General features: G+C 50.1%; 1 protein-coding gene across 1 annotated transcript in view; it reads left to right on the top strand.

Annotated features, from left to right (window-relative positions):
- Positions 1 to 2358: 2358 nt before the first annotated feature.
- Positions 2359 to 22198, top strand: part of LOC127478095 (rho GTPase-activating protein 39-like) — a 55783-nt gene continuing 35943 nt past the window's right edge. The window contains exon 1 of the mRNA XM_051803308.1: positions 2359 to 2478. Coding sequence (XP_051659268.1) covers positions 2468 to 2478 — 11 coding nt within the window. The 5' untranslated portion in view covers positions 2359 to 2467. The remainder of the gene's footprint in view (positions 2479 to 22198) is intronic.

Raw genomic sequence — 22198 nt, 5'->3', positions numbered from 1 at the left:
TGTCGTGCCTGGTAATTGAACCACCTTTCACCCAGCTTTCCTGTCCAGCAGTGGGGATCTCTGCTCCCAGGAGTGTCCTTGATGTCAGCAGGTGTGTGACCCTACTCCAATGGAGAGGTTCTGACTTCATGGTGGTTTCCTTGCTCTGCATTTTGATGCCCTGCTGCTGTGTGACTTTGTGCAGGTCAGCACAGAGCTGCCAGCCCATGAGTCGGACTGACCTGGGATGTCATCCCAGTGTGTCCTCTGCATCCTTGAGTGCCTCCATCTAACCTTCTTTGGCCTCAAGAGAGATGGGATCTCAGTGCAGAATAACATCCCAAGAGTTTGAGCTGCAGCAGCCAAGCGATGATGCTCAGGTTCTCCAGCGAGGCTGCCGAAGGTGTTGGTGGAAAACAGCCTACCTGTTATCATTAACCCCTGAAATATGCAAAATAAAATGGGAACATTGCAGAAAAAAAAAATACTACTTGTCTGGCCTCTCTTGCAGCCAACTTTACACTTACTGTGTCAGGTCCCTCACTTTGGGGATCCCCTGAAGCTGGTGCCCCTGCAATCTCCCATGTCCCCTGCTCTTATTTTCAGCCTGTCCAAAGTCTCTTTCTAGCACAGTGATGTCAATCAGGCTGTTAAAATTCTTATATACCAGGTCTGTAGCAGCAGGAGCCCTTGAACAGAGACTGAGAGGCTGCTTATAAGCATTTTCCCAGTATCGCTGTTTCCCTGAGGACAGGTATAGCCTGTATTGGCAAAGACGAGTAATCTCTGCACCTCCACAAGGAGAGCTGCCAATTTGACCACAGTAGAGCCAGACCAGCAAATTTTTGTTTCCAACACAGACCTGGCTTAACTCACCCCTTAATTTCCTGCCAGCCTGTGCCTCAGTCCCTGAGCTTTGCAGCCCCACAGAACTCAGCCTCCCCTGCCTGCTGTCCCGCAGCACCTCGGGCATGTCCAGCAGCTCCCCAGCTCCCGCTGGCCCCGCTCAGGGACCCCCCCGTAAGCAAGTGCAGCTGTGAGACCAGCCCCGAGCGCAGCGGCCATGATCTCACTGTCTCTCTATTTGTTATTTAAAAGTGCAGTGGGACTTGCACGGGAATGTCTTCAGATTAAGTTACCCTCAAGTTTTCAGAAGTGCCAAAATGCCATGTGCAAACGAGTGCAGTGTTGCTCTGTGTGGGACCCCGGCCATCGGCTTGCCCAGGGTCATTAATAAGCTGAACAGACTCATTTCTGACTGTAGCAGACATTTGCTGCATGGTGTGAAATGGGCCAAAAATCACTCTGTTAGTGGCAAAATCCACCAAATATCTGTCAAGTCTTGGCCCCTAGTTAGAGGGTCTAAGGCATTCGGGCAGCTCAAACCCCAGGATTTGCCTCTGTATGGGTTTGTTCCTATTCTGGAAGCATAGGAGCTTGGGAGCAGTGCCACATTGCAGCAGTTACTGAGATAGCAGGGGCTCTGCCATGCCACCGTGCCAAGTGACATTCTCCAAAACGGTGGCTGACAGAAGCTGATCTAGCAGGGCTGACCTTTAGTGCATAGCTTGTTTATTCAGACTCCTCACGCTGGCCGAGGAGCAGGGCTCTGCTTGTTCCTGAGGCTTCTGAACCTACACTATTTGTACCTTGCCAGTCCATCTGTGCATGTGCTGGGGACACACTTGGTGTTCCTGCACAGCTCTGGCCAGTCTACTGTGTGCTCAGGACACAGAGGAAGACAGAGAATCCACCATATCTGCCCAGACAAAATTGCTGGGGCAAAAAAGAGAACACTGGGCAGACCCAGAGCATGGCAGCCTTACAACTCAGACTGAGCAAAGGTTTGGTACTCTCACACCTGAAAGCAGGGGCAGCCCAGTAGGCAGCACAGGCAAAGACGCTTTCTTCTCTCGATGCTCCAGGCTGGTTCTGCCGCTTTCCATCCACGCTCTTGGAGGGTGCCGCGAGTAGCAGAGGGCAGAGCATGACCAGTGACGCCCCGTGTGCCTCGGGCGGGGGGAGGCAGCGCCGGGGGCCGCGGTTCCCCGATCCAGCAGCGAGCACAGGCTGTTCCTGGGGCCGCCCCAACACCGCTCCCCAAGGGTCCCCGAGGGGGGCAGCGTGTCAGCCCCTGGCCGCGGGTCTCCTCACGCGACGGGTCACGACCGCCGACGGTCGCCATCGACCTGTAGCTCAAATAACACTCGAGCGGCTCCAAAACTGCGCCCCGGCTCCGCTCCCCCTCTCCTTGTTTCCACCCCCCGAGGCTCGGTCGGGCTCCGCCGCCGCCGCCAGGGGCTGCCCTCGAACCGCGGCCCCGCCGCTGCCGCCCGGCCCGCCCGGCCCCGCCCCGGCCCGGCGCGGCGGCCCCCGGCAGAGGGACCCGGGGAGCGGCCGGGGGTCCCGGGCCGGGCCGGGCCGCACCGCCCCCGGGCGGGGCCGGGATCGGGTTTCACATCCTGCCCCGCTCGCTGGCACAGCGGCCATGGCGGAGAGGTGAGTGCGGCCGCGCACCTGTTGAGCGGCGGGAGCGGGCGGGAGGCCCCGCCGCTGCCCGGGCAGGGGCCGGGGGCACCCACGGATCGGGGGCCGGGGCGGCGCGGGGCCGGGCGAGCCGCGGCCGCAGGTGAGAGCCGGCAGGGCCGAGCTGAGCCGGGCCGGGCTGAGCCGAGTTGGGCCGAACCGAGCCGAGCCGGGCCGAACCGAGCCGAGCTGAGCCGAGCCGGGCCGAACCGAGCCGAGCTGAGCCGAGCCGAGCTGAGCCGAGCTGGGCCGAGCCGAGCCGAGCTGAGCCGAGCCGAGCCGAACGGAGCCGAGCCGGGCCGAGCCGAACCGCCAGACTCGTGCGGGCGGTGGTCCCGGGCCGCCTCCCGCCGTCCCGGGCTGTCCGCGGGGGAAACTCCCTCCCGCACCGTCCCAGCTCCCGCCGGGACCGGGCTGTTTGCGGGCTCCGAGCACGGGGTCCGCCCTGAGCTCGGCTGAACTGAGCCAGAGCCCCCCGTCCTGCCCGGCCCCCCGGTGGGTCGGAGCCCCGCCGGTGCCCCCGCACCGCCGGGCACGGGCGGCTCGTCGGGAGCTCACCCGGGTTCTGTGCCCGGCCCGGGCTCCCGGCGCTGCGCTGGGCGCACACGGGGGTTGTCCCCTTGCTTAAAAAGAAGCACTTTTACAGAACGACAGTGAGAACACTGTCGGGCGCAGGAGTGGCTGTTGCACTTGGTTTGCTGGAGAACTGTGACCAGGAGAGGGTTCTCTCGTCACCTGGCAGCGGGTGGGCAGCCAGGATCACCTGTTGGCAGTGAAAATGGAGGGCCAGGTAGCCAGGCCAGTTTCCCAGGCTGCATCCGGCTTCCGACAAACGCAGGCGGATTTTATGGCTCCTCTGAATAACCCCATTCAAGGAGAATTCCTCCCGGTCTCTCTGCGCCTCTGCTCGTCGGCCAGAAGTGGTTGAATTAAGTTTGGCTCTGCCGGGAGGAAGGTGCAGAGCCTGGCAGAGGCACCGTCCTTCCCATCGCCAATGCCAGTTGTTGTTGTGCTGTTTTGCCAGCATTTTTTTCGTCCTAGATTAAAAGCTCGGCCGATTTAACATTCCTGCAGCGCGGCTCTCCCCAGGGGCACCAGATTTCAGCTGGCTTCTCACATTCTCGTTGTCTGGGGGAGAGGAGGGAGGGCTGTGCTGGCGTTTTGCCCAGTGCCTCGGTGACAGTGCAAGGTGTTTGGAATAATTTTTTATTTTTCTTGCATTTGAAGTTGGTTTATTTTCTTCCCCTTCTCTCTCTTGCATCTTCTCCAGCAGAACATGGTTTGAGTTAGTCTGTAAGGAGCATCTTGGGAAGGGATAGCAAATCCCCTTGAGGGTTTCTGAAGAATACCAGAATTCATCCAGAGCAAAATTATGAGCACAGCAGCATGCTCTTGCTCTTCCAGCAGCAGCAACTCAGAGTCTGCTTCTGCCTCCCTGCTTGTGACAGCCAGGGGTGCTGTCAAGGTGGGGATCGAGGTGGGTTGCTCATTTCAGGGTGAACTGGGAAACCTGACAAACCACGTAGGTTGGAGGCTATTGCTGCACTAGCCAGTGCAGGGCTTCTCACACTGGATTTCAGCATGTTATCCCAGCATATCCCAGCTGGCTGTCTCTGGTGCTTTTTGAGCTCGGTTTTTGCTGGGTTGATGAGACAGCTCTTTCCTATCAGTTGGATGGAGGCTATTTGGAGTGTTGCTGAGATCGCAGTGGATTATAGGAATGCAGGTTTTGAAGCCAGGTTTTTGGTCAGATAGTTCACATGCCTTCTGTATTCACAACAGGTTTGCTTAGCTGAAACAGATGTCTTGGCCTTTGCTGAGTTCACATAAGCTACAGTGAGATCTCAGTACACTGGCCTGGTACATTTTGTAACAGAGAATTTTGTGGTCACCCTTGTGATGCAGGAGGCTGCTTTCAGCCTGACCCTCACTGGATCTGCAGTGGAAATCCTTGTGAGAGATGTGCACGTGTAACATGCAGAATGGGTCTCACTGAGGCTGCCCTGCTCTAGGGACACAAAAGGCAAATGCCTCCCATTCAACTGATTTACTTGATCTCTAGAAAAACCTAGTGTCCTGTGGTGCAAAGATGAAAGGAGAGCCCTAGATTCCTGTAGTGAGCTGCCTAAGGGGTAAGAGTATTGCAGATTTCATTGTATTGGTGTCTGAGCTTTGAGGCTTTTTTTAAATCCATCTTGCCGTTCTTTTGGGGCTGACTTTACAGGATTGGGGCAACTGCCTGCCTGCAACCAGGTAAAGTTTTGTAAACCAGGGAGCAGGGTTTCTTTTAGAGCCACAGAGGAAGAGTTATTAGCATTGCTGAGGTACTGTGGGAAAGACTGTTACATGCATAGAATAAGCTTTAATGGAATTACTTCTGTAATTAAAGATAACAAAGCATGAACTGCTGTAGGATTCTGACTTTTGGCCCATGAGGGTGGGTTGTTTTTTTCCCTGGGCAGTGCCATTTAATAAATATTCATCTTCATGAACCCTTTCTTTGAAGTCATAAAAGAACATGTCATATCTATATTTCCTGACAGGTAAATGCTTCAGTAAGAATACTACTTGGTTGCCACTTACCTCTAGAGAAGAGAGCTTTTCAGTTTGGCCCTGCTGTTTTAGCAGCATGGTTTTGGCTGTTTGAATGAAACAGCGTTGGGATGTGCGTGGAGGGAGATCTTCCAGCCTGCACAGAAATACTGGGGTTGCTGAAGTCCTGGTAACTGGGTGGGAGGACTGGGAATGGTACTGAGTGTGCTTGTTCAGCAGGAAACCTGCTGGTCTGGCTGGCCATTTTAATTTGATTAATACAAAATGTAAAGGATTTGTGTGCTTTATTGTGATTACAATGAAGATTCTTAATTTTGTTATTGAATCTTGCGTTTTTTGAGTATAAGTTTGTTGTGTTTAGTTAATTCAGATTAATCCAGGCTTTAATTTGCCTTTGCATGAACACTAGTTTCCGTGTTTTTTAGAAGCTTTAAGTTAGGAATGAGTGAAAGCTTTGACACTTCATCAGCCTGCCCTGGAGTTGCTGATGGGCTCTTTGTGTCTGAGCTCAGCTGTGGCTTTGCAGCACAGGGTCTACTGGTTTTGGCAGGGCATCCAAACCTCCTGCTGTTGTGCAGTGCAGAGCCTTCCACGTCCTCTGAACTGGGTCTGTGCCCTGTTCTGGTTTACCCTCTTCTTAACTGGCTTAAATAAGCCCATCAATAAGCATCCTCTCTGTAGGTACCTGTGACCCCAGGACAAGCCCCTATCCCCCAGCTGGTTGTCCTGCTCTTGTCTTTTCCTGGATGAGTGTTGTGGTAGTTCACTTGGTAGTAAATGAGCTGGTGTAGCAAACGCCCCTATTAGCTCTCTAAAATCAGTGGAGATAAGTGCAGGTGGGAGAGGTTGTCAGCAAGCCTGGTATCTGCCACACACTCCTGTCATCCCTGCTCCTCTGAACATGCTGCTGGAGCTGTTGGTGAGCTTGCCAGGGCAGTTCCCTTGGGATGAAGTGGTTTAGGGGTGAAAGACTGACTGGCTTTAAGTGAAGCCAGGAGTCTGTTGTGCCTTCAGTACCAGTGTTTGACTCTATGTAGATAAAGCCTGGTCCATGGGAAACGCCTTCAGACACACCAGAGTCTTCTAATGGAAACTAATCAGAAGTTCAAAGGAAAGAAGGAGTGTTTCCTCCTTCCCTGTGGTCTCCTTTCCCAGTGTTTCCATTCCTGTTGTACTACCCAAAAGGCTTTCTCGGTGGATGATGCAATTAGGAGGAGATGCTTGCAAGCTTTCAGCAAATAAATACGTCAGAATTTGAAGTGCTCCATTTAGGCTCCCTCAGTCCTTCCCAGGTGGAGCGCAATTATTTGTGCCTTGTTGTGACATGTATATGCTCGTGTTTCTTTGAAAAGTCCTCTGGGCAGATTCAAATAGTTCATGAAGTGCCTCTTATTTGTAATAAAAATAAATTCCACGTCTCAGGGCAGGCGCTGAGATGTGGTGATAGCTGGATTCACAGAGGGTTTCTGAGTTCTGCTGTCATTACTGACACGTTTGGTGTTAGTTCCTGCCTTTGCCGAGGTGCACAGGAAGGCCTTTCCCTTGTAGGAAAGACAGCTTTAATGAGCAAGCAATTTCTTGTGCTTTTTAATAGCTCAATCGTGAGTGTCTACTGCAGCAAGCTGTCTGTTTGATGGGTTTTATACTTTTCATGAGGAAGAGTAGTCTTCTGCTTTGGATAGTTTCTTAAAGCAGTCAGTTCTTGGAGTAGCAGGAAAGTATTAACTAAAGCAGCAGCCATGAGGTCCATCTGGCTCATGCATCTGGAACAACACACTTTAGGTCAAGAGAAAATTTTTTTGCACTTCATCTTTGTCTCATGGGAGAATGGAAACACCATTATTTGGGATATATTCTCTCATCCTAATTACTGTTCTGAGGGTTTGAGGTTAGTGCTGTAAGGATTAAATCCTTTATATTTCTAGTTGAGTGTTGCCCAGTGAATTCCAGTGTTGCTGGTGTCGACCATCTTCCAGCTACTCTCCCAAGCGTTTTTCTTTGTGTGTTGTCAGCTGCCATTTTTTTGGTTATGTAATGCACACAACCAAAACAGATTTGGAAATGAGAGTGCTGAAGATCCAGATTGTTTGCTTGCAGTGAAGCATGGGAGAGGGAAAAGACTCCATGTTCCCTAGGGGAGTGTTTGTATGGTTTATGTAGCAGCTCAAGGAGACATGGCCTCCCACTACTACATGCTTCAGGCAAAAAGAAGGGACTTGGGCTGGATAATATCAGCTTTAGAAAAATTCCCCCTGAAAAAAACACCCTGGAAGGCAAAAGAACTGGAGATGCTGAGATAATGTTTTTCAGGCTCTTTTGTCTCTCTGGACTTAAGGTCTTGTATGAAATTCCACTGAAGGCTTCATGCTGCAGAGTGCTGGGGAACTTCTGAAATAGAGAGGTTTGAATAAAATGATTCGTTGGCACCTTCATCAACCACCAGAGGCAAGTAGAAGGCTGGTTCTACACAGAGGGTGTATTTTCTTACCCCTCTTGTATTGTGCTTGTGCCCAGCTCCCTGATCCAAGCTCTTGCTGCTCTTTGCCTTCCTCAGTGGCGGCTACTCTGACATGGGATGAAGGTGATGGGGAGCACCCTGTGCTCCCCAGACTTGCTGTGTGTTCCTGTCTCAGCCTGAAGCAGAGCAGTCCTGGGCCCCTCTAAACCAACCTTTTTCTTAGCTGCAGGGTTTGTACCAAAAAACCAGGGTTTCTACCAAAAGCAAACAAGCCAAGCAGGAAGGGTCCCCCCCAGACCTGTGCTGGGCTCACTGGTGTGTGTGTGACTTTGCAGCTGTGGGATGCTGCCATAAGGCACTTGGCTTTGACAGATGGGGCTGATTCCTACCTGGGCAAACAAGGTTGCTGCTTTTTGGCTGGAAACCTGTTACAGAGGCAGAAAAGACTTAATGTTGTGGGATTTTGTGTCATCGTGGACATCATGAACTGGTTGCCCAGGGCCAGGTGTTCTGTAGCAGGGATAACCTATTTGTTCTGTAGGTCTGGTTTTTCTGTTTGCTTTTGCTCGTACTTCTGGGAAAAAAATAAACAAAGAGGCTTACTGTCTTCATCAACAGTGATACCAAGAAAAGCCCTGCACAATACTGCCTGATGAACTGAGACTGAGCTCAGCAAATCCCCTTCGACCACATGGAGTTCAGCTGTCTTGGGTTTTTGACTGTGAAGCAGTTCAATGTATTGTGTATGAGTTTTCAAGTGTAGGAGTAGCCAGTGCTCAGGTTAGAAGGATGAATTGGTGTAAAATATTTTCAGTAACAAAGTCAAGTCAGATAAAGTTATCATAAGAGATTTTACAGCTGAATAATTACATACAGTCCCAGGGGATGCAGTGGGTGAGCTGTGCTGTGTAGTCTTGCCTGGAAAGAAAGGTGCTGAGTCTTCCTTGTAAGTGCTTAAACAGTAACTCAAGGTCCACTTTGTTGTAAAATTGCAAATGCCATATTTGGTCCTCTTCTGGTCCGGCACCTGTTTCCTCCTTGTGTCCATTGTAGTTCTTTGATAGTCCTTTGATAGCTACAAGTATCCAGCTGTGTATCAGCCACACCGTTTAGCTTTTCTTTGCTCCCCAGCTCCAGTAGTTACGTTTGGGAGGTTTTTTATTAGACTTTCCAAGCACCTAAGATAAGATGAGAGGAGAAGCTCCAAGTGTTTTCTGAATTCTTGATCATTACCAGTCAACATCAAGTGAAGCAAAGAGGGATGAAAGGGCTGTGGCTGAGGTGCAGAGCCTGGAGTGCAGCCGGCATGAGGAGTGTTCTATGTAGGCCTGAGGACAGATGCTAAGCATGTTGTAATTTGGAGATACATTTTTGTAGCAGTTTATACCCTTGTAATACCATGAATAGTCTGACTGGGATATGGCTGAGTTGTATTTAATCAGCACAGTAAAATGAGCGTGAAGAAAGTAGGGTTGTGGCAGTTGGGTTGGTGCTGCCCTTGGGCTCTCATCTGCAGTCCTGAGTAAGTGCACAAATGGTAGAAGAGTTGCAGTTTTGGTTTGGAAACTCCTTAGAGAGCTTGCCCTGAAACAAGCTACTTTAATTTTCATTAAATTAGTTTTACAATCACTGAAAATGAGGGTGAAAAGCAATTGCCATGCTCCTTTCTGTACAGTGGGTTTAGAATCTGCTTAGGAAATGCCTGGTGAGTAGACTGACAATCCAGCCTGCATTCACTATGGCTATAATGTCAAATTAGTCTAAACCAGAGGTTTGAGGTTCTGGAGACTGAAGAGTCTTCCAGAGCAGAAGTCTGTTTTGGGATGGCAACAAGCACAAAAGATAAGAAAGGCAGTGATGATCTGGAGGTGAAGCTATGCACTGCCATTCTTTTTTTCTTCCGGCCTTGGGTCCCATGACCGGAATGGTCAAGTTCACTCAAGCAAGAGAAAACCATCTGCTCTTACTTAGCAAGCTGAATTAGCTCAGTGTGGGATTTGGGGAGCTCCACTGTCCTTGTGTGATGAGTGCTGGGGATGGGAAAGAGTGAGACAGGGCCATGGAGGGGATCCCCTCCTTCCAGCAGCAGCACATCATTGAATCCTACACTCTGATTTTAGTGTGGCGTGATCTTATCGTCCCATTCCCTCTCCCATTCTCCATCAGGCCAGCTTTGGGTGCTGTGCTGCAGGGGGGACTTTGACCTTGAATTCCAAACCACGCTGCAAGAGGGAGGCTGGCAGAGAGGTGCTGTGGGCAGAGCTTCCTTTAGTAGGGATGCTTCTTTGGGTTGATCTTGTTCTTGAAACAGGGAGGGCTAGATGAGTCAGGCAGAGAGGGCCATGTCAGTGATTTCAGCCTCTCTGACTCCCCATAACTCTTGCCCAGCGAGGCAGCCTCCCGGGGTGCGATGGCAGCACAGCAGCAGCCACCCAGCGCTGCCTCTGAACGGCTGAGCACTTGTGAGCTTAAACCTCATTTGGCCATGGAGGGATGAAATCACTCACTTTTGTCTCTGTTTGGATAAGGAAAGCTGCTGCTGAGCTGTGAGAGCTGTTTGTGAGGGGAAAGCCTTTTGGTAGCCCAGTGTGTGGTGCAAGGTGTTCTCGCTGTGAGGTGCTTGCTTCACCTTGGGCTGCTTTGTCCACCCCGCTGTCTCTGGAGCAGGAAGCACAGACTGCAGGTGGAAAAGGGTGAACAGTGTGGTGATCACCAAATGGCTCAGTGAAACAACCCAGAGTTCAGCTCAAAATGTGAACATGAGCATCTTCCAGTGTTTTGACGTGCTTGTCCCTGCCTGGCCTGGGTGCTTAGGGAGGTGAGCTGAGCTTGGAACATGTTGATTTTGGGCTGCAGCGGAGGCTCTTTGGGGAAGAGCACAGTTTCCTATTCCAGAGCGTCTCCTGATACAACGTACATCTTGTACTCTGGGTGTGAAATAAAATAGCCACTGCAGCTGCTCTGAGGGCTCTGTTACCCTGGTCCTGGCAGCGCATGTGGCGCCTGCCCAAAGCGGAGCTGGGCCCCCAGGAATGGCACGGGCAGGCCCTTGGCTCAGGCGGAGGAGGGCACGCAGTTCATTCTTATTGTCCTGCTCAAGCCACTGCTATTCACAGCAGTAGCCATTTCTTCAAGCAAATGTGTGGGGGTGGTCAGAGAACAAACAGATTTGTCATGGAGCTGCCAGCGGTGCTGCTGTCTTGCCCTTCATGTCCCAGCTGGACCTGGGTTAAACCCAAAGGTTTCATGGACTGCAGAGATTTGAGGGACTTTACATGAATTGAGAATATTCCCCTGAAATTACCATTTGGGGTCTGTTTCCTGCAGTAGGAACTTGTACTGCTTTGCCCATAGTCCTGTAGCTGTAAAACCTCCTAATGGTGTGGGTTTTTGCCCTGGGCAAGGCAAATGCCGTCTGTGAGCATAAACAGCTTGAACAGCGAGATGTGTCCATGCTGGAGCTCGGACTGCTCCATGTGTCCTCTGGGGAGCACAGCCTGTCGTCAGGGCAGGCAGTTTGTGGGCCCATGGGCAGAGAGCAATGTCTAACTGAGAACTGGGTGCTCTTGGGGGGTGTTCAGCCAGCCCCTCCTTGTCACAGCAGAGCTGTCTGTGCTGCTCGAGGTGCAGGAGAGTATCGGGCTTCATCTTTCAACTTCACACCTGCTAAGCTGTGACAGCAGATGAGAAGGGGAATGAACAGCTGGGAGATGCGATCCTCATTTTTACTGTGCTTCAGGCAAGAATTGATCCATGAATTTTTTTATTTTTTAGGTTCAAACCTGTTGGTGACTAAACCTTTTTGGCAGTTTGGTGGCCGCTGGGCCCAGCCTCTTGTCCCTTGCACAGCTCCTGCCAAGGTCCTGCTGGTCCTGACCTTGGCTGCAGCTCTGTGCACTCAGCAGTGCCAAAAATAAACAAGGGAGAAGGTCCAAGCTGTGGCAGTCCCCTGGAAGGGAGATGTTGCTACAGGGCGCTGCTCTCTTGGAATCTTGCCTGCCCTTCGATGTGGTCCTGTATTCCCCCTGGGAAGGTGGAGCCTTGACCCCTCTGCCTTTCATCTGGTGGGTGCCTCAGGAGGTGCTTTGGTTGTATAACATGTTTCCAGCTGGAAACACATCTTAGTTTGGGCATCTGGAAACTGGGAATATGCAGTTACCTGTGAAACTCAGTACATATGTGCCCAGGAACAGTCATGGTGACTCTGAGCATGGGGTTATGATGGGTTCTTTATGACTGGCAGCATAAAAATAAAGTTAAGGAGACTTGTCTTCCCTGCCACAGAGCTAGTGTTTACTCCTGAGTCTGCTAAAAGAGGGCTGTCTGTTGTCATGTTAGAGCCTTGAGATCTGTCTCTCTGCTAAAGAGTAGCTGATAGGAACAGAGGTGGCATGGAAATTATTTGGTCATGACAGTAGCAACTCAGAAGGAATGCATACCTCCACCAAGAACAGATCAGACTTTTTTTTCCCTCCTTTTAAACAAAGACAAAAATCAAAAGGAAATGTGCAGGGAAAGGAAGGATGATGGAATGAGAGAGGTTGACCAAAAAGGGGAAGCTGTATCCAAACAAGAAGACCAAAAAACCTATATATTTCAATAGATTAAAATCAAAATAAGGCAGGCCAGAGTAAGACTTTTGAAGAGTGAATTTGCCAGCTATGATTAACTTTCAAATGCATCAGAAGTCTTTTGGAAACTGGCAGCAGAAGAGATCGAGGTGTGAAAGGCACAGAAGATAAAGCCATCGCAAAAAAATCTAAAACATGTTTTGGCCAACTTGACTCCTGTGGAGGAGCTTTGTAAACTACAATCTTGCTACAGAAGAGCTGTCTGAGAAGTTCTTGCATTGAGCCTCAGTAGAAATAGCTTTAGAGCAAACAGAGGAACTGATAAGAAACTGAAAGGACCAGATAGCGCTTAGTCAAGAGTGCCATAGGATCTTAAAACTGAAATTGCTGAGATACTTTCATGTGTGTCCTGCTGTTAAAGTGTCCTTGGTATCACAGAAAGTGGTGGTGCCAAATGCAGTGGCATTTTTAAAAGTGGGGAATCTTGAGGAAATCAGGGAAGTGACAACAGGTGACTCAGTGTCTGTCTGGGTGCACTGCTAGGGAAGGGCTGTGGAGGGGATTCAGGGCTCCATGGACTGTTGGGTCTGACCCCTGTGTCCAGGCCTCTGCAGTGAAGAACAAGGTCACTAAAGGCATCGCCAGGCACAGCTGCTTGGAGCAGAGTTAGCAGTAATGTAAAGGCGAGCCCTGCCTCACAGACCTGCTGGAGGTTGGTGAGCAGGGCCAGTAGGCTTCATGTATCTTTGTATTCAAACAAAGGTTCTCTGCCAAAGGCTTTTTTAAGAGACAAAGTTGCCATGAGCATGGAGGCAAAGTCTTGTTCTGGACTGAGAGCTGGTGAAAGCATAGACTGCAAAGGGTGGGGCTTCCTGGTCATTTTTAAGCCTGGATAAGAATCAGCAGTGAGGCCCAAGAGACTGGTGCTGGGACTGGTTTGCATCCTGTGGGTGCCCTCAGGCATCCAGGGGTGCAGTGAACTTCCCAGGTTTGCAGAGGATCCTCAGCTTCTGCATGTGGCTGGATACCTCACTGAAGGTGAGGAAATCCAGAAGGGCCTCACAGAACCAAGCAAGTGGACCAATATGTGACAGATAAGCTTCAGTGTCGTAAAATGTGTTGAAGCCACAGAGGAAAAATGATCTGTACTGGGCCTGTTTCATGCTCAACCTGGAACTAGTGGTTACAGCTCAGCAAGGAGCTCAGAGTCGTCATTGATGGTTCTCTGAAATCATCAGTTCTGTCTCCAGTGTTGGTCAAAGAAGCCAGTCAATTTTGGGAGTTAATAACAAAGCAGAGAGTCAAAGCATTTTGACCTTCTCTAACACCTTGTTCATGTCTTGGAGGCTGAGTGCAGTTCTGATTTCTGCATCATGAGAAGGACAGTGAGATTGGAGAGACTGCAGTGAAGACAATTAAAATTACTAAGGGACAGAGCAGCTGCCTTATGAGGAGAGAGCATAAAAGTTGTGACTCCTTGGTTTGCAAAAGTCTGACATAGCATATGATCATGAAGGTGATAAATCTTAGAATGGTTTAGGTTGGAAGGGACCTTAAAGATCATCTTGTTCCAAACCCTTGCCATGAGCAGGGACACCTTCCACTAGACTAGGTTGCTCAGAGCTCTATCCAGCTTGGCCTTAAACACTTCCAAGACAGGGGCAGCCACAGCTTCTCTGGGCAACTTGTGCCAGGGCCTCACCACCCTCACAGGCAAAGAACTTCCTCCTAAAATCTAATCTAAACCTACTCTCTTTCAGTTTGAATCCATTCCTCCTTGTCCTGTCACTACATCTCTTGTAAAATGTCCCTCTCCATCTTTCTTGTAAATCTCCTTCAGGTACAGGAAGGCCACAATTATGTCACCCCAAAGCCTTCTCCTCTCCAGGCTGAACAAACCCAACTCTCTCAGTCTTTCCTCACAGCTGCTCTATCTCTCTGATCATCCTGGTGGCCTCCTCTGGAGTCACTCCAACAGCTCCATGTCCTTCCTGTGGTGGAAGCAGCACTGCAGGGGGAGGTCTCACCAGAGCAGAGCAGAGGTGCAGAATCCCCCTCTCTCCCTGCTGCCCACGCTGCTGGAGATGAGCCCAGTGCCCATGGCCAGGGCATGTCCAGCCTCTCACCCACCAGCACCCCCAAGTCCTCCCCAGGGCTGCTCTCAGTCAGTTCATCCCCCAGCCTGGATTGGTACCACGGCTGACCCAGGTGCAGCCCCAGCACTTTGTTAAACCTCATGAGATTCCCATGGGCAACTTGTTGAGCCTGTCCATGTCCCTCTGGGTGGCCCTGTCCTTCAGGTGTGTGACCTACACCCTCAGCTTGGTGTCATCTGCAAATTTGCTGAGGGTGCACTTGATCCCTTCATCTGTGTCATTAATGAAGATATTAAACAACACTGGTCCCAATACAGACCCTTGAGGGACACCACTGGTCGATGATGCCCACTGGGACTCTGAGCTGTTGACCACAACCCTCTGGATGTGACTGTCCAACCACTTTCTTATCCAACAGTCTACTCATCAAATCCATCACTCTCCAATTTGGAGAGAAAAGGATGTTGTGGGGGTCTGTGTCCAAGGCTTTACGGAAGTCCAGATAAATGACACCTGTAATTTAGTGACAGTGACCCTTCCCTTGCCCACTGCTGGAGTTACCCCCTCATAGAAGGCCACTGGGTTGGCCAGGCAGGACTCACCCTTGGTGAAGCTGTGCTGGCTGTCCCAAATCACCTCCCTGTCCTCCATGTGCCTCAGCAGAGCTTCTGGGAGGCTCTGTTCATGATGTTCTGAGGTGCAAAGGTGAGGCTGACAGGGCAGTTCCCAGGGTCCTCCTTTCCACCCTTTTTAAAGATGGGTACAATGTTTCCCCTTTTTATGATTAAGTTGAATTTTTTTCTACCAGGTCTTGTGGCCCTAGATAGGCATGGATGAAACCTAAAGGAGATTGGTTTAGAGCAGGTAGGGGGAAGGCCGTTTGTTTTACACAATGTGTGATGAACTTCTGAATTCGTTGTTCTTGGGGGTTTTGAATGCAAAAGGCATCAGCAGGTTGAAAAAGTGTTTGGGTAAGCTTATGGGCAGCCAGTCTGAAACAGTTGTTAGGAAGAACAACCAGTGATGTGCCTTTAGCATCTCTGTAATACATGCGTGGATTCTGGAGGAATGAGGGAGAATGTGGAGAAAGGGCATGACTGGGCTCACATGCTCTGCCTAGCAAACTTCTCGTGTCTCCCCTGTAGACAGAATGGAGGGACAGTTGGTTTCACCAAAGATATGTGTCTTACATTTTTGAAAGTTTCCAGAAACCAGCATTAAGTGGGAATGTATATAGGTGTGAAATGCTGGAGAAGAGCCAGTATGGCTTTTGTAGACCAAAACTGAGCCACGTGACTCCAGTGGTGTTTGGAAGATGTTTGCAAGCACATGGCAGGGGTGATCATGTGGAGTGGTCTAGTGAACCTCTCTGAAAGGTTTCAGCATGGGGTATCAAGGAAAAGTGCATCCTGGGATGTGTGGGTGAATAAATAGTTAATGAAGGAGTAGATTGTCAGACTTTGCAGTGGAGGGAAGTCCTGGGGGAGCCAGACTGGGATCTCTGCTGCTTGCAATGTTTGTACCTGACCTAGAAATGGGGATGAAAGCAGTGGCTGGGGAAGAGTGTGCGGTGTCGATGAGTGCAGTGATGTGCTCTGAGCAAACGAGGGAAGAAATTCTGAGCACTGAAATTCAGGAATGAATTGAGGGTAGCAGGTGTTTCTGGAAAGTATCAGCTGGTGCTCGGCAGCGCTGCAGGAAGGGAAGAGGAGGCTGGGAACAGCCAAGAGGGGAGCAAAGGACAGAATGAGAGTGTCACGACACCATTGTGGTCTGCTGCCACATGGGATATTGAATGTCAGGTCTTCCCATCTTGGAAGAGTCCTTACTTTAAGTGCCTGTGCAGATTTTTGCTCTTTTTTTTTTTATCTGTGGCAAATACTGTGTACTGGAGGCAGACAAAGACTGTCTAGGTGGACGTCAGATAAAAAGTGAAGTTGAATGTGGTCCAGATCTCTGCCCCAATCCATCAGCCCTGCCATTGCTGAAGGACAGGGAGAGCGCTGCCTGCTTTGCTGTCTTCCTGAATCTGCCCTTTTCTTGCTGTCTTCCTTGCCACTGCTGAAAGTGAAAAGCTCAGTTTTGGACTGAATGCAAGCTAATAAATGCTTGGGGTTTTGGTGAAAGAAAACAAAAGCAACTTGTTATGGGCACCAAATCAAAAAGTGAATTGTTCTCACCCCAGTGTTCACTGTTACCATGTATAGCAATTACTGCCATGGCAACAGATATTTTCATGATCCAGCCAAGATCTTCCAGGGCTGCAACATAACTTCTGATACTTGCTCATTGTGATGCTATTAATAACTGTGTTTCCCCCCATCGTAGCCAGGAAGTTTCTTCTTCCTCGTGTACCAAGTGCAAGGATAAGCTCATTTAAAATCAATTGTGGGGAGAAGTGACACTGCGGATTTCCTGGATTTTTTTTGTTCAGGAGATCCTGTCTAGTGCTGCCAGCTCTGCAGCCACCTCCTGAGCTGAGCTGTCTCTCATGTGCTATTTATAAGAAAACCCAGTCTGAATTTTTTTTTTATCCCTTTTCTTTATTTTACTCCCCCCTTCCCTTAAACCAGGACAAACGGATGACACATATTCAGTGTTCCAGCTACTCACAGAAGTTTAAGTGTTGATTTCAGGCTGACTTGGTCAAGGGGAGAACTTGGTGCAAACTGAACATTATCTGGGCCAGGCTCTGATCTGACTGATTTCTTTAGTTATCTCCTGGTTATTTAGGCAAGATAAACCCTGTGTATTTAAAATGGCAGTTCAACTGTTCTTGGCAGCAGTTGAATTTAGCTGTGTTTGAAATCCCCAAGTGCACATCCACCTTTTCCCAGCTGTGTTAGAATCTCTTTTGAGTTGGGACTGTCAAAAATACCATTGCCAGATCTTTCGGTATCCATTCAGGAGCTGTAGAAGAGGTGAGACCTGGGCTTTTACTCAGGCTGGTGGTTCCACTTGAGCCTGAACATCTGTGAAGGAGTGCAGTCACTGGGTGAGAATCAGGGTGATGAGTCTGTCCCCGGCTCTGTTTCTGATCCTACACAACTCACAGCTGCAGTTGTCCACTTTCATCCCTCCAGAGGAAGGAGTTGTTTTGCCAGGCCAGTCTTCTCTCCTTCAGGGAGTTCGCTTTTCTTCTATAGAAGTGTAGCTATTAACTGTAAAACTCTCCCTCCCTCCCTTTCCTCACCAATTTGAAAGTCTTCTTGGCACTCTCAAAACTCGCAGCTGCTGATGTCACTGTCTTTGACATCACACTTCCCCAGATCTCCCTGACCTGCTGGATTGATAGCCTACTGTCATTAACTGAGAGAAAAAGAACATGGAATTCTTTATGCTACCAAACTCCTTGGAGAGGCTGAAGAAATGAGCATATGCCCTGCAAAACCTTGGTCTAAGGCAAGAAGTAATTGTGATGCCCCCAAGGAGTGACTGCATCCTTCTTTCATTGCTGCTCTCCCCATTTCTCAGGAGGGTCTGTTGGCAGTGATACCTCTGGAGGTGCTACCAAGGGCCGTGTCTGCCTCGGGAGGCAGCACATGGCATGTCCAGCACATGCAGGAGCTGGACAGTACCAGCTCCTGCAGCCCAGCTGGTTTTTCTCCTGAACATCCCCAAGAAACAACTGAGACCCCTTTTTAAGAGCCTTTGGTGACTGAGACAGTTATTCACCACTAACTGGCTTCTTGGTGATTCTTGAGAATCATAGAATCATAGAATATGCTGAGTTGGAAGGGACCCATCAGGATCATCGAGTCCAACTCCTGGCCCTGTGCAGACACCTCCCTAATCACACCATGTGCCTGAGAGCGTTGTCCGAACGCTTCTTGACCTCAGACAAGTTTGGTGCCATGGCCACTTCCCTGGGGAGCCTGTTCCAGTGCTCAGCCACCCTGTGGGTGAAAAACTTCTTCCTGATTTCCAACCTGAACCTCCCCCAACTCAGCTTCGTTTGTTTCCTTGAGTCCTGTCACTGGTCATGAGAAGGAAGAGTTCAGTACTTGCCCCTCTGCCTCTGCTCGTGAGCGTGTTGAAGACTGCGATGGTCTCCCCTGGTTAATCCCAGCTTTATTTACCCTGCAAAGGCTCTCCCCCGTCATATAAATAAAGCTGGGATTAACCACGGAGACCATTTTTGGCTTTAACTTTGCTCAATGCAAGAATGCAGAGACGTTCAGTTTTAAAAAGGCTGTGAGTGCATTTTAAGACAAGGTTAAGCGCCTCAGTCTTTGTTTCTCATTAAATCAAGCCAGATCTTGTTAATGACAAAGCACTGGAACTGTATATAACTAGTGCTTTTGTTTACTTGGAGTTCGAAGGTGTTACTATAGTCACTGCTAATCTTGCAGACACAATCGTGTAGCAGACAAAGCAGAGGTTGAAATATAGCTCACGGGATGTGATTCCTACCCACACCGTGACGTTTTGGAGACAGTCAGGAAAAAGAATGTCAGTTTGAGGCAACACTTACACACGCCTTTCCTTTAGGAGGAAGGTTTTTTCACGGTTTATTACAGCAGAATAAAAAACAATGGAAAAAATCAAACATGGGCTGTGTTTTTCATCCCAAGCTGCAAATTCATTCCTGGGTAGGTGAGCTTTCCAGAGCTGGAGCTGTGCAGGGAGCAGGGGCCCATGAGCTGCCCTGGGGAGGCTCCAGGCTGCGGGAGGGACCGATGCTGTGGGTCCAGTGCCTTGGCTTTGCAAAATCCTGACAGTTGTGTCCAATGTGCTTGTTGTTCAGCAATTCCTGTAGGCAAAACAAATGTAGGAATCTCTTTTCCATGAGAAATTAATTTTTCTTGCTTATTGTTTTATAAAAGGTTTATGAACTCTGTGGCTGAGGTTTTCGGCTATTTACTTACCGCCTGTGTTTCTTTGCCAGAGGAAATTGGTGTGCTTTGGGCTGGAGAAAATGAAGACACTGAGGCAGCTCCTCTGCAGAGTCCTGTCAGGATGAGCTTCCTGATCACAGCTTGCAGCACAAGGGAGAGTTGTTTGTTTGCCGACTCTGTTATTCCTGTTGCTTTTGACTTGCTGCCAAATTCCTCTGCCATCCTGGCATTGTAGTGGTTAACTTGAGTCACACTTAACAAGCTTGGACAGCTAATACTTTCAAGAGCTTCACTGCATTTGTTCTTAGTTTTTCCAGCAGAGACAGCTGCAGACGGGCTGATTTGCTGAAGAACGAAACAGCCTAAAAAAGTTGTGATGAAACACTGTTATATTTGTTTTGTGCTTTCAGTCCACAGTGTTTTGTGGACTCTGCTAGACGAGAAATAACCTGGTCCCTTGCTGTCCATGGCTGTGTTGTGCACGAATTTTCAAGGGACTCTGTGTTTTAGCTCATAAATGACTGGCAGCCCTTTAAATGAAGAGAGACAGAGGGCCATTATTTTGTTAATGTCAGACGTTTAGGAATGTAGCTGCTTCAGATATGTAGCTTTGCAGAGTGGTGCTTGAATGCACTAGGCTCTGTGCTCTGGCTGTTTGTAGGGCACCCACAGCTGGCACCTGGGGTGACACGGGCTGGCTGTGTGTGGCCTGGCTGTGCAGGTGCTCCACCCTGTAATTACAGCCTCAGTCTCCTCCTGTTCCCTGCCACTGCTGGCTCCTGTGCCGCCTTTGGAAAAGCTAAAGCTGTGGGTTTTTTTTTTATTGTCCGGTGGAATTAGTTTAGACCAGAGGTGGGTGTCTTGAGAGGTCCTTCAAGTCCCCATCCCTGCATGCTCTCGCCGTGCTGGCTGTTCTGTCCTGAGGTCCTGACTGATGGTTTCCCTTTGCTGGTTTTGGAAGTTCCTTTTCTGTTCCTGTCTTCCCAGCCTTCACTCCCTGACGCTGTTCAGAAACCTCTGTAAATGTTTTCTCCTGGTTGCTCAGTGTTCCCTTGTGCAGCAAACAAACATCCCTGTGCCTGGTGTCAATGAGCCTCTGGGACCCGGCTGTTCAATTTGCTCTGTCCTGGCTGCTATAGGCTGTCTCTTCCCTTCAGTGAAGATGGGACAAAAATGGTTATTCTTTTCCCCTAATGTATGGGGAAACTCCTCTGCACTGCAGTGTGTTTGTGGCTGTGCAATGCCTGGCACCCCGTCACTGCGCCCAGGAGGATTCGTGCACAGAAATGATGAACATCACTTTCTGCAGTCATGTTCCTTGCACAGTGTGAGTGATGTGGGCTGCTGCCAGGGTACTGGAGCAGTTGCTGGTTTTAAGTGGTGCTGCAGCTTTTCTAGAACAGCTTCTGATTGTGGAGCCTGCTGTTCTCAGGCTGCTCTCCTCGGCATCAGCCGTCTGAGGCAGCAGCTGCAGGGCCCCTGACTGCAAGGGCTTCGTGGCAATGCTGGGAGGAATCCCTGGAAACATCAGCAGTGATACAGCAGGCCAGGGAGAGTAAAGCTCAGTCCTGAAGCAGCTGGGCAGCAAGCTAGATAAGACCTTTGTCAGTAATTCCTAGAATGACAGAGAGGGCAGCGGGTGCTGCTGTGTCCTTGAAATAGCAGGGATATCATCTGTGTGACATTACTTGCTTTGGCACAGGGACAGCACTTGATGTATGCTGCTTCTCCAGGGCTCTGGGCTTTTGCCCTTTATGCTTTGGGCGCGTGTATCTTCCCCACCTCGTTCCTGCAGCTCTATCAGCATGATGCTCTTGGCCCCCCATGCAGCCTTGTCAGTGTTGGGAAATGTCACCCTGCCTAGGTCTGGTTTACTTCTGCTCAGCAGCTGGCAAGAGGTGTGGGGGTCTTGGAGCTCTGTGGAGCCGTGTTCAGCTCTCTGGTCACTGACTAGGGTTTCAATCAGTGGGTAGCACTAGTGGGTGCTCATCGAGACTCATGCAGGGTTCCATCTCCATCCCTTCCTCTTGTTTGTATCCATCCCCCTGATAAAAACAGGAACTGCCCAGGGCATTCATGCTAGAAGGCTCTTAGGTGCTTTGATTGCCATCGTGGGCAGATCCTGTGTGACTCGGTGCCTGCGCACACTTTGAGATGGATGAAGCCTAGGTCGGTTCCAACTGGAATCATTTGTCTTAGCTTGATGTGTCCCAAGAAGTCATGAAGAGAAAGCAGATCTATGACTTTGGGTACCTCCCTGCAGAGATGTGCACTCCTGGAAGGGTCTGGCGATGACCTGGCGTGAGTCCTGCTGCCCCCTTGGGTGGGACCCCATGGAGGGGGATGACTGTGGTGATGCCCATCGAGCTGTGCTTACAGAGTGTCTCTGCTAATCCTCCCTGAAACCAGGGCCATTGCCTTGGAGGTGATGGGAAGGCATCAGGCTGCTGCCCTGGGGCTGAGCCCAGCATGCCTGGGGCAGCACCAGGGATGGAAGTGAGGCAGGATGCATCCCAGCCGTGGTTGTCAGTTGTTGCTGTACTGGCAGGTTGTCCCTTAATGCCTTCACGTAAGCGACTCTGAAGTATTTCCTCTCTAGGTTATTGCTAAAATTGAAATTTTCCCATGGAAATCCTGTCTGTTGGGGACAAACTCTGGTTATGAGCATGCTGAGGTGGGATGCAGTCACTGTCAAAGTGCGGTGGTGCTGGTATCGGTCCCAATCCCACGTGTGCTGGGATTGATGCTGTGGTGGGATTGATGCAGCCCGAGGCTGTGCTGGGGGGAGGGCCAGCACCGAGCTGTGCCAGGCTCAGCTCCCCCCAGAGCACCCCCTGTCCCCTGAGCAGGGACCGTCCGGCTGGCACCAAGCCTCCCCCACAGCTGCCTCCCCTCCAGCAGCTGGGATTTGGATGGGGCTGTGGACCCGTGCAGATCGTTTTTGAAGGAGAGAGAGGGGATGAAAACTGCCAGTTTTTTTTTTCTTTTGCAACTCATTCTCAAATGCTCAGCCCTTAAAAGGAAAAACGACTCAGCTGAAGCCTCCACTGAGCTTAGGAGGTGCCACTGCGTCTGGGGCAAAGCAGAGCTTTGGGGAGGCTGTTTAAGGATTGGGGGTTTGGGCTTGTGCTCTCACGTGCAAAATGAAATCTCCAGCCATGGTGGCAGGAATGACCC

The sequence above is a fragment of the Manacus candei genome, unplaced genomic scaffold (assembly GCF_025592945.1).
Source record: "Manacus candei isolate 608988 ecotype Guabito, Panama unplaced genomic scaffold, ASM2559294v1 h1tg000057l, whole genome shotgun sequence".
In the NCBI taxonomy this organism is placed as follows: domain Eukaryota; kingdom Metazoa; phylum Chordata; class Aves; order Passeriformes; family Pipridae; genus Manacus; species Manacus candei.
The sequence above is the reverse complement of the archived record's forward strand: the minus strand, read 5'-3'. Positions and strand labels throughout refer to the sequence as shown.